At 39.3% G+C, this 17,649-nt stretch overlaps 2 protein-coding genes across 2 annotated transcripts in view; one reads left to right on the forward strand and one right to left on the reverse strand.

The window, feature by feature from the left end:
* Nucleotides 1-1,767, reverse strand: part of LOC110482197 (elongin-A) — a 22,238-nt gene extending 20,471 nt beyond the window's left edge. Inside the window, exons 1-2 of the mRNA XM_077781765.1 lie at nt 1,617-1,767; nt 629-705 (exon numbers count right to left, since the gene is read on the reverse strand). Coding sequence (XP_077637891.1) covers nt 629-705; nt 1,617-1,767 — 228 coding nt within the window. The remainder of the gene's footprint in view (nt 1-628; nt 706-1,616) is intronic.
* Nucleotides 725-15,533, forward strand: KLHL31 (kelch like family member 31). The gene is made up of 3 exons (XM_021551256.2): nt 725-943; nt 3,211-4,414; nt 6,233-15,533. Exons 2-3 carry the CDS (start codon nt 3,243-3,245, stop codon nt 6,963-6,965), a joined length of 1,905 nt encoding a protein of 634 aa, XP_021406931.1. The 5' UTR covers nt 725-943; nt 3,211-3,242; the 3' UTR covers nt 6,966-15,533.
* The last annotated feature ends 2,116 nt before the right edge of the window (nt 15,534-17,649 follow it).

The raw sequence follows: 17,649 nt of genomic DNA on the forward strand, positions 1-17,649 counted from the left end.
CTTGCACTCTATTTATCTCTCCCATGGGATTAAATTCTTCTGGGATGCAGAGGTTTGGCTTTATACTACTCCTGAGGTTACCTGGCAAGGATGCAGAGATCAATTATTGCAAGTCTTTATGGAAGCAGTGATTTAACAAAACAGAACATGACTGAATCCACATCAGCTGGTCTCCTTTCCTCTGCCTGGAGTTAAGCATGGAAAATCTAGAGTATAAAGTGCCAGAATTTCTATGGTGTTTTCTGTAGGTTATTCTAGGTCGTAGAATAGTAATAATCATTGAATGGATTTTGATGGGGCCTTCAAAGACCATGTAGTTCCAACCCCCCTGCCATGGGACATCTTCTGCTAGACAAAGTTTTTTAAAGTTTTGTCCAACCTGGCCTTGAACACTTCCAGGGATGGGGCACCCACAGCTTCTCTGTGCAACCTGTTCCAGTGCCTCACCACCCCCATCATAAAGTGTCTTCCTTATGTCTAGTCTAAACCTGTACCCTTCCCTAACCACAGGGCTTTCACCCAGGCTCCCAGCTGGGAGCTAAACCCAGTGGTTCACCCTGCACTTACCTGAGGCAATTATTACCTGCTGCAGTTCTCTTCACTTCCCCCTCCCTTTCCTCCCCTGTACCTGTGCATTTGCAGGATCCAGGCTTGTCCTCCTGAGTTCCAGTAGCCAGGCAGCCCAGGGAAGCTGAGCTCCTGTGGCTGGGCAGAGGCAGGGAGCAAGGCATGGAGAGGAGGGGTCATTTTAAAGAGCACCCGAGCACAGGCTCCGGTCAAGAGCTCACTGTGACAGCGAAGTGCCTCACTGAAAACCAGTGAGCTGGGACTTAAGTGGCCTCTGATCTTCTTCACTCTTTTTTTCCCACTCTTTCTGTGTTCGCATTTTCCAAGGAAGAGGCATTTTCAAGAACAGCTCTGGGACAGTATCTTTCTGAGGAGGGTAAGAGGTTTTTAACTCCTCACTTTGATAGTTTTTAGAAGGTGGCATTTTAAAGCAGGGGGGCAGCTAATTGGTATAATGCATTATTTTGGGACCCCAAGTGTTCTTTGGTATGACTGATACTTAAGCTAAAATAAAGTAGGATAAAGCAAACAATCATAGAAAACCAAATCTCTCGGGGTTTTCAAAGTTCAGTAACTTGGTTTTATTATAGGATTGTTTGATTTGTTTCAGTAGGTTTGCATGTCCTGTCACTTACAGTGCTTGTACACTAAGCTAGCTTGTGAAATTTCTGCTGATGAAAAAGCGTTTCTCAGGAAAAACTTTGGATAGTGAGCATTTTTGAACAGAGAGCTTAAAATGTTGCGTTTAAATCATCTCTGCAATGAGGCAATAAGCATTAAGTGCTACATGTTTTAAAAATTTTAAGTTACAAGTCTCTAAAAATACTTAGAACAACAATAAGGCTGCCAAAATAATATGCCCTCGCCAACTTTAAGATTGTGACTGTTAATATGCAAAACTATAACTATGTGTACAACATACAAAGTTATCCAAAAGTTTTGTTTTGCTTCTTTTTCATGCCAACAAATATTTGCAACACTTGCAACATCATCGGGTTTTTGCAACAAAAGTTGTGTTACAACCAAGTATACTAAAACACCAGCTATACCTTCAACTGAACCTGTCTTAAAATGGCAAGCTGCTGGGAGGTTGCTATTCTGGGAGGTGACTCTGATGGGTCTCAACAGATGCAGCCCCTGGAATGCAGGCAGAGCGGGGGAGCCAGGCAGCAGCTGACCCCTGTGCTGGCACACTGGCATGTCAGGGATCACAGCTCACGTCAGCACAGGCTGACACTGACACTCCGGGCACACATGGCCTCTCCCTCGCCTGCTCTGCACATGGCCGGCACCCAGCAGCAGCAGCAAAAAACTGCTGGGGCTCACAGGCAGCAACCATTCCTTTCTATAATTAAATTACCATTTTGTTACATGCTCTGTGCTTCAGGAAGAAATGATGTGCTGAGATTCTAGATTGAAATATTACTGAAGTCTTTTGATTTCATTATCTACAATAAACCAGTTATTTGATTTATCATTAATTAGCATTTTTTTTGTGTTTGAGTTTTTATGACTGCAAGAATCACAAAGAAAATTAGCACGTGTAAATTGTTTTAAAATCAGTGGCTATACTGGAGATAAATACTATGTTTGAATCTATTTGAATGCTGATCTCCACCATTCTGTTTAAATTATGTTACCAAAGATAAGTGCTTTCCTTCAAGTATATTTGCACATACATGTATTTGTTCAAAGTAACTCCTTTGTTGCTAGCAGCTGTCTCACATCACATTTGACAAAAAAAGTGGCTCTTTATTTCATTGAGAGCTCACCTAGAATTGATATATATCATTCAAATATGTGTTCTAACATAACTATGGGATTGATTCTTACCTTCCCAATGCAGAACTTGTTGAAAATAACACATCCTGATAGAGTGTGTGTGACATTTTTCCAAAAAGATGTTAAATATCTTCGCCCTAAATCTCTACAAAATCCTAAAAGTAGGATTATAGATTTCAAATTACTGATACTGCAAAGTGATCAAAGTATGCTATGAGCAGAAAGTATTTGTGCATCTGACAGAGGAAATAGAACACTATCAGTCTACAAACCCAAAAGTTACAAAAACCCGGAAGCAGTTTCAAGCAGGACCTAAATCTAAAATCAATATGGCATCATATCAAAATCCTCTTGCTCTTTATGTCCCATCTGGCTTTTGTTTCTTTAAGAATTTTTCCCACTCTTAATATTTCCTGGTCAAATTCTGAACTCATCTGTAAGTCTGTAGCAGCTCTGTAGAACGATGAATAAAGTTGGGGGCCTGTATCTTTCCTATGCTTCAGACTAATTGATTTAGGTCTAGAACCTGTCTGATCTAAATAAGTATATACAAAATTCTACACTCTGGCAAACCCATTTAGAGAATTTAACTCTTTGAATGTGGTAATAATATGTGAATGTTAATTTATGATCTTGTTATTTAAAACAAAAAGGAATTACTGAATTACTTGTAGGTATATTCTTCACAGTTGGAGTATTCATTGTTATTAATAAGCAGCCATGCTGCAACCTAGAATTTAGGAAGACATATTATCCTATGTGTTTGGTTTTGTGACATTATATGTATTTACAAAGATTAGATTTGTTGCATAATCACATAGTTATTAAATTTCACAACTGTGGTGTTTAATTTTTTTTTAGCAAGTGCTTGGCTGTAATATTTCATTGCAGTCATGGCCCCTAAGAAGAAGAATGTGAAAAAGAACAAAGCAGATATCAACGAAACTACTATCATTGTGGAAGATGGACCCCTCAGTAAACTAAATGGCTTGAATGGACTCTTGGAAGGAGGAAATGGTTTCAGCTGCATCTCATCTGAGATTTCTGACCCATCATACTGCCCAAACCTCTTGGAAGGTCTAAGCAAAATGAGACAAGAAAATTTCCTTTGTGACTTGACTATCAGTACCAAAACCAAATCATTCAATGTTCATAAGGTAGTGATGGCTTCAAGTAGTGAATACTTTCACAACATCTTAAAGAAAGATCCATCTACTCAAAGAGTGGATCTGAATGATGTGTCCCCAGTGGGTCTAGCTACTGTTATCACCTACGCTTACACTGGAAAACTTACTCTCTCACTTTACACAATAGGTAGTATCATTTCCACAGCAATTTATCTACAGATTCACACCCTCACAAAGATGTGCTGTGACTTTCTAGTCCAAGAAATCAGTGTTGAGAACTGCATGTACATTGCCAATATTGCAGAAACATACGGACTAAAAACAACCAAGGAAGCAGCGCACAAATTTATTAAAGACAACTTCATTGAATTTTCAGAAACTGATCAGTTCCTAAAACTTACTTTTGATCAGATTAATGAACTTCTTGCAGATGATGACTTACAGTTGCCTTCTGAAATTGTTGCATTCCAGATTGCAATAAAATGGCTGGAATTTGACCAAAAAAGAGTAAAGTTTGCTGCCAACCTCTTAAGTAACATCCGTTTTGGTACCATCTCAGCCCAAGACCTTGTCAATTATGTTCAAACTGTGCCAAGAATGATGCAAGATGCAGACTGCCATAAGCTCCTAGTAGATGCCATGAACTATCACTTGCTTCCCTATCACCAGAATACACTTCAGTCCAGAAGAACAAGGATCCGTGGAGGTTTCAGAGTCTTAGTTACTGTTGGGGGACGCCCTGCTTTAACAGAAAAGTCTCTTAGCAGAGACATCTTATACAGAGATCCTGAAAATGGATGGAAGAAGCTAAGTGAAATGCCTGCTAAAAGTTTTAATCAGTGTGTCACAGTGATGGATGGATTTCTCTATGTGGCTGGTGGGGAAGACCAGAATGATGCCAGGAACCAAGCCAAGCATGCAGTCAGCAATTTCTGCAGGTAACTGCTATTTCTTTAAAAGGGATGCAGGTATCTATTCCACAGAAAGCAGGTAGATAAACGAAGCTGGCTGGTGTCATGCAACTTGAACCACTCGGATAAAGAGTAAGGGGACAATGTAGGGGAGGTATAGATGCTATTCTATTTTGAATGAACAGAAATATACATCTGAAGTTAAGCAAAAAATTTTACCATGGTTACACATGCACACTCAGAAGTGAGGAAAAACTGAGAAAATTTCTTCCAAGTGAAGGAAATAGATAGGAACATAAATAGAAAGTCATAGGATGATCTAAGGAGACTTCTCAAATTTTCGAAAGCTTTTGATGCCTCACAGAAAGTTTGGAAAAACACCTTTTAGATATTATGGCCTTCGCTTTCTATTCACCATGCCCCATATTTTCAACAGCATTTATATTGAATTTCATATCCTCTTTTTAAAATAATAATAATAATAATAATAATAATAATAATAATATCATCATCATCATCATCATCATCAAGAGTTTAAAAACAATGGTAGCAATGCTTGAAGGCTGTCTTTTACAGTGTACCCCAAATAATACCTTGCTTCTAAAATTTTGCAGTTCCTGTCTATAGTCATCCAAGACTGCACTGGTGATAGCAAGGTCAGGAGAGTGCATACTTTAACATGCAATGTCACATGGGCAGTAGTAGTTTTTAAATAGTTCAGCCTAAAAGCTGGCAGTGCACAGTGGCTTGAAGCAAAGGCTGGGGGTGGGAAAACTTTTATCTGCCTTTTATCTACTAACAGACTATGGACATGCAATGGCATTACACAGCCACAGTCCTACCAATGCTTCCTTTTCTCTTCCAGAAGGAACAATCCGCTTCTCCTGAGGACATCAACCAGTACACAGAGTTAATGAATGACAAACATTCTCTAAATCAATTTTATTGTGTAATCTACTTTGTCATAAAAATATCTGCTCTCTTGAACTTCTGCCCTTAAGCTATGCCTCACATTGTCACAAGGAATTGTGTCCTCAGTTGGTTGCAGGGAGAAGGTGAAGGAATCCTCATTGTGCCCTTAACTTTAAGCATGTCAAGTCACATAATGTGATGTCACTATGTCTGTAGACTTGCAGATGACAATGCTGAATGACAATTAGTATTTACTTTCCCATAGTCTTTTTCTCATGTGATTCTCTGGTCCCCTTAGCATGCAACAGAAGTGTGTGGGTCCACTAATATACCTCACACAGCATCTTCAGGAGTCATAATTTTCCATTTCCTACTTCAAAGTTGCTCATTTAAATCAAGGACAAATAATGTTATTTCAGCTAGGAATGGTGTTAGAAAGCACAGATGCTCTTTCCACATAAAACTTACTCCATGGGAGTGGCAAGGAAAGCATAGTCACCATTTAGAAAGCACTAAGAGGATGCAAGTATAAATCACAACCTAAAGTTTTTAAAAACTCTCTGAGTAAATTTAGACATCTTTGCTGTGGGTGTAAATGGCAAAAGAACTTCTGAAATTTGTGTTTTATCTTGAAATTATTTCTTCCTAGTATTCTAATGAAGTTATTGTACAAAATCAAATTACAGGAGAATCAGATTTACTTCTTTAAAATAATCCCAGTTTGAATAATACAAAAATTTTTTTTCTCCCATCAAAAGCTAAATTTATTTTGAAATTTAATCACGAATACCAGTTACATTATGCTGACTTTTAATAGGCTAACTAACTAACTAAAATTCTAGCAACTTTGCTCTCGCAGTAGTGGCATAGGAGTCCTGTATAACTTACAGAGCAGTAAGTAAGACTGTTACCTTCTTTTTTGAATTCTTTCAGATATGACCCTCGTTTCAACAGCTGGATTCACTTGGCAAACATGAATCAGCGGCGCACCCACTTCAGCCTGAACGTGTTCAATGGCCTCCTCTTCGCAGTGGGAGGCCGCAACTCCGAGGGCTGCCTCTCCTCTGTCGAGTGCTACGTGCCTGCAACTAACCAGTGGCAGATGAAGGCCCCGCTGGAGGTGCCCCGGTGCTGCCATGCCAGCGCAGTGGTGGATGGCCAGATCCTGGTCACGGGAGGTTACATCAATAACGCTTACTCTCGCTCGGTGTGCATGTACGACCCCAGCAAAGATAGCTGGCAGGATAAGGCCAGCCTCAGCACCCCGAGGGGCTGGCACTGCGCAGTGTCCCTTCTGGAGAGGGTCTACGTCATGGGTGGGTCTCAGCTGGGGGGGCGAGCGGAAAGGGTCGACGTTCTCCCTGTGGAGCGTTACAGCCCGTACACAGGGCAGTGGAACTACGTGGCGCCACTTCAAACCGGAGTTAGCACGGCTGGCGCCTCCACCCTTAACGGGAAAATTTATTTAGTGGGTGGCTGGAATGAAATAGAGAAAAAGTACAAGAAATGCATTCAGTGCTATAACCCAGACCTCAATGAATGGACAGAGGAAGATGAGCTGCCTGAGGCCACAGTGGGCGTATCTTGTTGTACTATATCCATGCCCAACACCAAGACAAGGGAGTCCAGAGCTAGCTCAGTTTCTTCTGTCCCAGTCAGTATCTAAAGACAGGTCTAACCAGCAATAAGTAAAAATGTTTACCAGCATGGCAATATAATTAACCCTTTAAGTAGAATTTTTGTGCTTATATAGAAAAAAAACCAAAACATTGGCTTTGCAAATGTGCTTTGTAACAGTGCAGACTGGCCAGTTTTCATGAACTTTAATACAGGTGGCATGCAACAGCACATGAGGGATAAGATCCATTTTCTTAGCAGGAAAAAAGAGTTAACTCAAAACCAGAGAATTTCATTCTCTTCCTGACTTTGCCACTGACTTACTATACTATCTGTGGCAAATCATGTAATTTCTTTATGTCTTGGTTTCCTTGCCTGTAAAATTGAGATAAACTTGCTTCAGAAGATTGTTATGAGGCTTTTTAATACTAAGTTTTAAACACTTTCAGAACCCAAAATGCAAGTCAAATATGACTAGTAATAAATCTCAATATAGATCAGAAATGTGCCATGTCATCATAACACTGATCAGTTTTGTTCTTTTTTAAGCATTTCTTATTATCACCAACAGAAGGGGAAAAAAAGGCAAACCAAAAATACCACACATAACATGTGCATACTTTCCTTTTGGTGCAGTGGTATTCACAAAAACTTCCCAAAGCATTTTCTCTTTCAGAAGGTAGAAAGAGTTCCTCATCTTCTTCCATTAAACCCTTTAATTCCTATATCAAATGCTGTGACATGGCTTTAAGATCTGAATCCACAAAATAGTTTAGCTCATATAAGCACTATGGCCAGCCCCAAGAGGGTACTTCAGGTGCCAGATGGCTCTCCTAGCCTCTGTTTACACCAGGGAACATCACCTCATCCTCCTCCTCATGCCAGGGAGACACACCTCTCATTCCAGGAGGAAAAACCTGAAAGCTGAGTTTGTGCCAGGAGACACCAAGGGCTAATGGCATCTGAACATGGGGAAGATGCACAGAGCAAACTCCCTTACATTACTCAAGCAAAAAATCAGTGGAATGAGGAACAAAGATGGAATAAAGACTTCCGGATCTGCCCTTTAGAATTTGTGTGGAAAACAGGAAATCATAGGAAAACTCCCTTAGTAGAAATAGAGATACCTTAGCATCTTTCTTGCCAGGTGTAGGCACAACAAAACTCAAAGTAACCTTCTCCTGGGCACACCATTATTCATCTCCTTCTGAAGCCTTCATTACAGCCCTTTTTATGGAGATTTCATTCATATTATTCCAAAGGCTAGACTAATGCTCTTTGTGTTGAAGCTTTCCCAGTGAATAGAGTGGAGTCTTCACTCAACTTAGTTTGCCTCCAAGAACATTTCTTCCTGATTTCAGCATGAGGTGTGGGAATTAAGCATGAAACCTAATCATATTCCCATAGCCAAAGGGATATGCAGCCCATCATGTCCCATGAAGATTTGATACCAAAGGACTGTTGTCAGCACAAAATATCTACATGAGCACAAAATGTCTACATATGTCTACATCCTTTTGGGGAGGAAAGAGGGAAGTCAATGAATTAAAATTATTTATTATAACCAGAAGGTCACTCACCTTAATTTATTCATGGAGGCTTCATATTCAGTTTCCTCAGATTATCATTGACACCTCCAGGCTTCAGTGCCAATGAGAAGCCATGCTCTAACGCTTATAAGGCAGACAAATTTTTATCTCATTTGCAAAAAAGGTACATTATAAAATTGTATGACAGTGCAGATGTTGTTGAGACAAGCATTTTCAGGACCCAAGCTTTTTGTAGCTTTGTTAAAGCTGAATATTGAGGATCAGCATGAGCGTGACATGGTATTAGAGATGAAGTAATTCGCTCTGTCGGTTGGGATTAAACTCCATGGATCTCAGTCCTGTTTTCCAGTTCTAACTTAGAGTTCATCTTTGCATCCTGACTACACAATTTTAAATTTCAAATTGTATTTTTGAGTGCTGCCTGTTATTAGAATATACTGGCACCAATGACTTGTGTTCAGAGTAGCACTGTCATATAATTTTCATTTAATTGGTATATAGTTGTTCTGTGTAATTCAAATAATAACAAATGTGAAAGTGTAACAGAGTAATATTACTTTAAGTACTTATTGCTTTAAGAACAGAAAATTCTGTTCTTGCCCATTCCAGTCACCAAAAGCTTTTCCTGAAAGAGTGAAAAAATTTCTCTTTTCCCAAGTCATGACCATGTGTTCCATATGAATGCGTTTAGGAAGCTCTTTAGAAATAACCATCTATTCCAATATTTTTTGTCATTTTTTAAATCCTTCCAGTCCAATGAAAACACCTGAAAAAAAAAAAATCAATTATAACTGTATTCATGGTGTAGTTACTTACTTTTTATAAAATATCCATGAGGTTGTATTTATAAATATAAAAAGCAACTATTATGGCCTCAAACAGACATTGAATGGAATTGTCATATATAAGTGTTTCTTTTCCCTTTAGAAATTCAGTTCCAAAATGCTATGAATAGTCAGATATTGCTGCATGCTTTCCTGTTTATGAGCCTAGCACTTCATGTACATCAACAACCATCTTGGTTTTGAGTAGTAAATTATTTATGAATGATGGGCTAAGTGCAATGAAACTTCTCTCTTACTACTTAAAGGGTTAAAAACTTTGGGGGCCAAATCCTTTTCATCTTACTCACAAAAAAGGTTCCATTGACTTCAGTGGGACTGCTGAATAAGATGTACAGGATTTTGAACTCTTGGCCAAATTCTGGCAGAATAGTAGATGGAAGTGTCATACCCAGAAGGAAGACTGTTCCTCTGCCTACAGTGCCCTTGGCTATGGCAAATCCATGAAGACATGTCCTAGGACAGGAGCCAAATACCACTGGCCACATGTTCCTTCTGTAGCACAAGTAGTACATACTTCAGGCCAAAAATCTTAGGTAGATCAACAAATTCTTTGTTACCAATATAACACTACAGGTTGGCTTTACATTATTTTCTCTAAACATCTGTTTAGGCTTCAACTGCACATTGAGCCAGGATTTGGCCCTTAATATGTGACACTATTCGCTGGACTTAATATTATGTTGAATCATGCTATGTACTGAGCTATTTGTGACATTTTATGTAGGACCTTCTTTTGTTAGAACTGTGAAAATTACTTGTATGTTATGTTTTATGCAATGGTGTTCTTTCATTGTCTGGTACAGTATATTCGATCTCTACATATTTAATAATGACATCTCAGTTGAACTTGAAATACTGTGTATACCAAAAAGAAGTTCTAAAGTAAAAGGAAGTACTGTATATGGTAATATTAAGTAGAGCAGAGGACTTCCAACTGCATGAGATGCAGACTGTTAAAGCACTACAGGGATCTTCTCCAATCCTATACTAGTAGTAGGGAAAAAACCAACCAAACCAAACAAATTAATATAAGCTGTTATCCTCAAAATTCTGTATAAAATGTCCATGTATTTTATACTTGACACCTGTGCTTCAATTTGAGATCTGAAAAATAACCTTTCTTCAGTCTGTGAGAGAAGTAGTTTGCAAGGGCTTGTTTTCTTGTTTATTCCTGACTGTTTAGTTGTATGGGAGAGTGCGTTAGAGATTGTGAGGGAGAAACTTGCTGTTGGAAAGTTGTGCTGAAAGGAAGATGTTGTGTTTAGTTCTTAATCAATATCATGATCGTTTAATCTCTTCTTGAAGTTAACCTGCAAGATCATCTGTGGATCAGTCAAAAGTCCAGTAAACTTGAATCTTTCAAAGAGGGAAGCAGGCAAAATTATCAACCAAACTCAATGAGGTATTGAAAAGGGCTTTGTGTTGAGATTTTTAAATGGCAGTTCTTGCAGAAAAAAAAGGGATGCAATGAATGAAACTACTGAGTAAGAACATTTATATCATCCTGAAACCTAGATTAGTTTATCTCATAGTTCTAACTCTTACCAAATCATACTGGGTTTAGGAGCAGTTTTTCCTTAGCAGCAGCTGGGCTTGGTAATTCTAGTTGCAAACCCAGCAGTCACACAAATAGTTGTATGAGCATGCATACATTCTTGCATTCAGTAGGACTTCTGCTACAGAAATTAATCTCAAGGAGTTATATTTGGAAAAATAAAATATAAGAACTAAATCCATAAGCAGGCAAACATCAATGTCTAATTATAGCAAACATGAGGGTGTTAGACAGATCCTCAACATCACCATTCACTTACCCTATCAGCACATGGCACTGTTTGAGACTCAATTATCCTGTAAGGATAATATTTCCTAGGAATGACTGCTCAATGAAGAACTATGTATACTCCAAAGGGTTTTTTGTGCAACATATAGGATGGGAGGTGCTCTAATCCATGGAAAGGCCAAAATGGAGCCACTTAGAACTATCAGCAAACTAAGATTTTGTCGCCAGTCCTCAAGGATGTTTGAGAAAAGTGTGCTGGAAAGAAGCACCTACTTCAACACATATCTTTCCATAAGCAGCTTTACTTATGTTCAGTTACTGATATTTTCATCATCTTTCTGATAAAAAGCAAATATCAATTTTCAGTTGTCTGTAATTTCAATACTCAGTTGAACTGATTTTTCAGTCACTTTCAACTGTTTAGCCAAGCTGGGAGATCTTTTTCAAAGTGTGAATTCACCTGCTCAGAGAATGCAATTGGAGCCAGTAGTCCTACTATAGGTTATTGACCTTTTTACAATGAATCTTCTCTTTTTTCAAATATTTGCTTTGTATAAGTACTCATTGTAATGAGTATAAGCACATTGTAATACACAGATTTATACTTTGACTTCTCCTTTAAAGAGGAAGATCTCTTGTCTCTTTTAGTTTCTCTTTTCTTATTCATAACTGAGTGACAGAGCACCAAAGAAGATGCACAGATGTGAACAGTGCATAAAAGCTCAACTGTGAATCTATAGAGATCTCATGGCTGATGGCCACAATAAAGAAAAGGACACATTCTGAAATGCCTGCTGGGTAAAAAAAGGTGAAACATCACATAGACACAGAATATTCTGAATTGGAAGGGACCCATAAGGATCACAGAGTCCAACTTTTAAGTGAATGGCCTGTATGGGGATCAAACACACAACCTTGTTAAGAAATTAGTTGCTGGTGCTCATTTGCAAGTATGACCCTGCACGGAGCTCTGTTCCTGGAAGTTCCCTAAAGAATAAAGGAAAATACATGCAATTCTATACAGCTGGTGTGAGAGATTTGGTTAATACCGGATAAGTTTTGCCATGTAAAAGACATAACTGTCTCAATGAAAATTTTCAAGAACAATATAGGCAATTAATAAACTTATGAGGAATAGGCAATTTCTATTGGTAAGAATGGGAACACACACATTTAGATATACTGTGAAAGGAAGATGTTGTTACTCTAATTGCAGTCTTATCAGATCCTTTACTGACAAGAAAAGTTAAAAATATAACTTATTTTTATGAAGCATTATGCTGGCTTATAAGTGTTAGATTGCTTATACAGAAAGGTTTTCTAAGTGTACATTTTAAAGATGGACTGTGATAACACAAGGGAACATAATACAACAGAAAAAAATCTGTAAGTGCAATGTGAGAATGTTACTAAAAAACTAAAATTTGTAGTGCAGCAAGTTGTCATTAAGAGGAAAACAGCATGTTGGTATTTTTCATTGTGTGTGCTTTAAATAAAACTGTTGACACATGGCACAAACAAATTATTGTAAAATCAGTTGGAAACTGCGAGACTGCCTTTCTGACAAACGCCTGGTTGCAGTTGAAATATGCTTTGTTTTCTGAGCCCTGGGCTGATCCTTGCTTTCATATCATCCAAATGGAATGTTTGTTACACCCAGGCTGTCAAACCACCTTCACAGTAAGCTGCACAATGTGACACTGAAGCTACTTTTATTTTTTCCATTTTAAAACAAAGACAGCAACTTGCTTTTTTACAATTAATTAACTTCACAGTCTTTTGTAATCAAAATGCCTAACAAGAAGTGATGATAAATCAGATGTCTGACTAGCAACTGAATATGTTTTCACTTGGATTGTATGGCTAACTACTAAAGATAAAAACATCTAAATTTCAAGGAAAAAAATTAGTCCAAATTCCGAAGAGCAATTAAGTTGTGCCACAGATGAGAGGGTTTGAGATGTCAAAATTGTTCTCTGTGTTGTGACACCAAGGACTTGGTTCAAAGTGTGATTCTATAAGTCACAACCTGAAGGGTTACTTGGCTTGTGGCTGTGCAGGGGTCATGACTGTGGGTTCCTAGGATTTCATGATACACAAGGACATGGAGGCTTCATCCTCCTAAGATTTTCTACTTCATTACAGAATCCCACAAAGATCACTGCTAGCAAGTATAACAATAGTTATTACAGCCAATATGAAGGTTAATAAAGTGAACATGAATTAATATTAATTAATATGAATTAATATGGATGAATATTAATTAATATGAATGTCAAGTTATTACAATTATTATCAGCAATCAATAATATCAGTCAATAGTATGGTGTCAATCATTACCAGCAGCAAGCAGCATGGTAGCACACCCGACGACAGCAACAGCCAAGTAGGTGTGTGCTACTACAATTACTGGAGCTTGCCACTGAAACAAACTGATCAACAATAATATAACAGCATATATGCTTAATATATATAATATTTACAGTCAGAAAATTAGCCAGACTTAAGAAGAAGCCAAACCAGACCAGAAGGGCGGAACAAACTGATCCTGGAGGGGACACCCAGCCATCCTAAAAAGAAGGGAAGAAAGACCCAAGCAGTAAGACAACAGACAGTTTCCCTTCAGAACAGATTCCTGACACAGAGTGTGGAGTCAGCCAGCATTCCCACTGAATCCAAAAGAATGGAGAGTTTATGAGGGAATTAGCTGGGAAGTTCTCAGAGGGAGACAACTTTAGTCTGTTTTATAACAGGGAGATATTAAGTGTGTGTAGGATATTCTGCTTTGGGAATCTAAAAAATTATGTTAATTTCTGTTTTTTACCTCTACCAGGCAATAGATGATTCTGTTTCCTGATTTTTACAGCAATTTTATATCTCTACATTGTTTTCCATTTTCTCAGGCAGTAAATTGTCATTACAGTCTCTTGGGTTTGTACTTATTTCTGATACCTTGGGAAGTCTCTGGTTTCTAGGTCTTTGGCTGTATTTTTCAAGGATGCTTGCAGTTCCTAGGCCTAGTCCTCAGCCTCACAATCCCAGGCTGGCAGACCTTTCTCTCTCATGATTTTCAACCAACAAATTTTTCTGTACATCAGTTTTCCTCTTCTAACCAGGTTGTTCACAGCTGGGAGAGCCAAGGCAGGCAGGTGAGCCTGTTGGCTCTGAACCGGGACCCATGCACATCTGGAGCAGCAGATGGGCTGCTTAGGACACCTGAAAAGCCACTGCATGCCTGTGGGTGTGCTTACCTGCACATCAGGTCTGGGAGTCAGGACTCAGTTGTCTAAATGTTCCTTGTGCAGGCGCCCCAGGTGCTGCAGAGCATTTCAAATGGCACTGGGTACCCAGCTAAGGCCACTAAATCAAGCCTGGAGAAGGGGACTTTTTTGCCTCTCTGCTCTCCACACTGCAGTCCAGAGTGAATGGCTGACCTGTGTGTATGCTGATATATCCACTAGTCCTGGCTGCCTTGGATAGTGATGAGGATCTTGAGGAAACAAAAGGGATTATTTTGCTTCACAATTCAAGGATGGTTTTGAAGAGTCAAGCCATGAGTCTGTATTTTAAAAACTGCTAGAATTAGACTACAACTAGACTATAAAAGCAAAAATATTTTAAGCAAGTCTCAACAAAAGCATTATTTGCCAGCATTACTAAAGTAAACATGGATTAAAGTAGAAACTATCTGGATCCTTTATTTCTTCTATTTGCCTTGTTACTTAAGGGCTGGAGAAAACTTCTTTTTCTGTATTGCAGTTATATTTTAGAGCTTATTATGTCATCATTTCTCTTCAAAAACAGTTAAATAATGTGAGTGAACTATTTACTTAGCAAAAGTTGGTTTTCTGTAAATGACCCATAATTTAGCTCTAGGTCTTGCATAGATTTATGATGTCCATTATAGCAACTTAAACCCAGTATGCAGAGACATATAAATTGATATGCTGCTTGTTTTTATAAGATAAATATTATTCAATCCTATGGCACCATATAATTTTTTCATTTGAAGGACACCATGTATATTATAAGTAAAATTCCTAAGTAGCAAAAGAAATTCCACTCAAATATGAGGAAGAACTTAATTGCGCAGGTGACAGCGCACTGGAACAGGTTGCCCAGAGAAGCTCTACAGTATCCTTCACTTAAGAATCATATGGACACAATCCTGTGCCATGTACTCTAGGATGACCTGCTTAGGCAGAAGGCTGGACCAGATGACCCTCTGTGGTTCCTTTCAACCTGACCCATCCCATTACTCTCTGTGAGAATAACTAAGATGAGTAGGGTCAGAATTCTACTGAATTTAATTAGAAACGGCCAAATCGAAAAGACTGCTTTTGTTTTGTGTTATTTGTGTATGGGATTATCCTGAGCCAAACAGTAAATTTATTGAAGTTACTTCTCTAAAGGAAGATAATAAATTCAGATTAAAGGTCTTTCAGTCTGCAATTTGTGTTCTTTTCAGTGAAAGCGGCCACAGAACCGCTTCTCATTCTATGTTGGGTAATGCCACCTTTTAACTATGGTGCAAATGGTTATGCAGGGAATATCTTTGATAAAGCTGCTCTCCAAATTGTTACTCAGATAACCAGGAATGCCATGTTGCTTTACGGAACGTAGCAAAGCCTGCCTTTCTCAGCCTGCCCTAATGTCAGCTGAGCGCTTCTATTTCTTGCCTCTAGTCAAGGGCACAGGGCTTGCCCAGTTAATTCAGTTTCAATCCTCGATTCGGCACCCGATGCTCACGCATCTCGAAGAACCATCCCTCTAGGCGGGATCTCGAAAGGGTTTTGCTCTCCCGAATTGTTCCGGGAAGGGGACACTGGAGGGCAGCAGAGGCCGGGGATGGCCGGGCTCCCCGCGGGGCTGGCGGTCGCTGCCAGCCGGGGCCGGCGGCCGCGGGACAAGCGTGTCCCCCCGGGAGGCTGCCGGCAGCGCCGGGGAAAGGCGGAGGGAAAGCCAGCAGGTGCTTATTTCAGCCAGCGCTGCTGGAGGCTCCGGGGACGCGGGAGAAAGAGGGGAAGAACATTCAAGAGTTATTGCATCATGTAAAAATGCGCATTTCAGCAGTGGTCTGCCCACTGTCCCTTCTCTCATGTCTATCTATTGTCCGTAAACATCCTGGGAGTAAAGATTCGCACCTCTAGACGATCCTTGCAGGCTCTTGCCATGATCCTAAAAAAGCAGAATGCAATTCAACAAGGATGAGATTTAAAAAATCCCATTTGCTAAAATCAAAGTGCACAACGTTGCATGAGGTTTGACAACATTAGCATCAGGGAAATGTTTATTGGATTCAGAATTTCTGGTCACTGCAAGAGAGTACCTACCATCCCTGCTTTCACAGGGAAAAGGACATAGTCTTGCCTGGGGAGGACATACATCTTTCATGGTTCTTGCTCACACCAGGGACTTGGTTTGTATGTTGTAGATACATGATCTCAACATCAACCTATCTGAAAGTTTTTCAGTCACCTCTGTCAGAGCTGTTCCAGTTTGAATTCATAACTTAATACTTCTCACCCTTGCAGGGTAGGGAATACATTTCTTTTCAGCTTCTCAAGCCAGTCTGCTAAATGCTAGACAAGTTCTTGCAAGAACATATTTTGCTTTCATCCTAGTGCAGTATGAACACATTTTTTTAAATTACTGACATTCAGCAGATGGGAAAAATAGTTATTTCCTATGTTGCTCAGAGAGTGGTGCAGCCAACAGATTCCTGGCCCAGCTGCTGCTCGAAAGCTGTTATGCTGGTCACTGCATACACTTGAGAGTTCAGCCAGTGAATTACATTTTGGTATAATAACAATATTTTGCTTTCCATCAGATCACACTCGGTGGAACAACAGCAAATGCACTGAAGCCACCAAAATGGCTCTCAGTGACATATCAGGGTCCCTTTGATTCATTGCTGGTGTCAAACAAGTTCTGGCAAAAGGACATCTTGGCCACATTGTCAGAAGTAACACATCAGCTTTTCTGATGTGGTAGGCCAGGTGAACTGCACAGCCCTTAGACTGCAAAGGAATCTTAATAAAGCTGAAAAAAATGAAAGCAAAGATCATAAATCATGTAGTAAAACTCAATGCAGAACTCTCTTAAGGTGTTATGAAATAACACCTTAAGATGTTAGCAGCAGCTTGAATTCTTCTCACAAAATTCTTCTCACAAAATTCTTTGAAACAAGATACACACGTCTTCTGGATGGAAATTGTTGCAGGGAATCACAGCAAAGAGACTGATTCATGCAGCAGAAGCAGAGCAGAAGGATATGTCAGTTTGGGTCACTACCCAGAAGTGGGATCTGTTCATATGAGAAGTAACTGTTCAAAGAATTCCCATAGGATCATATCTCTTTGGAAGGGCAGACCACTTAAAAAGGCCAGATCAGTCATGCAAGTCATAAAGCTGAGGAGTTGCAGGTATTAGTTGCTGAGCAAGCTAATTGCTTTCATATCTGCCACTGGTCCTTTGAAACACTGAGGACAACCCAAGGTCAGGAAGCATAAATTTAGACATCTATATATGCACTAGACATGAAACCTTCAGTTA

The sequence above is a fragment of the Lonchura striata genome, chromosome 3 (genome assembly GCF_046129695.1).
Source record: "Lonchura striata isolate bLonStr1 chromosome 3, bLonStr1.mat, whole genome shotgun sequence".
NCBI lineage: Eukaryota > Metazoa > Chordata > Aves > Passeriformes > Estrildidae > Lonchura > Lonchura striata.

Bases quoted from the DNA above. Each gene is read 5' to 3' on its own strand.
- KLHL31 (XM_021551256.2), top strand. From the start codon at position 3,243: ATGGCCCCTAAGAAGAAGAATGTGAAAAAGAACAAAGCAGATATCAAC. The intron at 4,415-6,232 runs GTAACTGCTATT...GAATTCTTTCAG, and splicing joins GCAGTCAGCAATTTCTGCAG to ATATGACCCTCGTTTCAACA.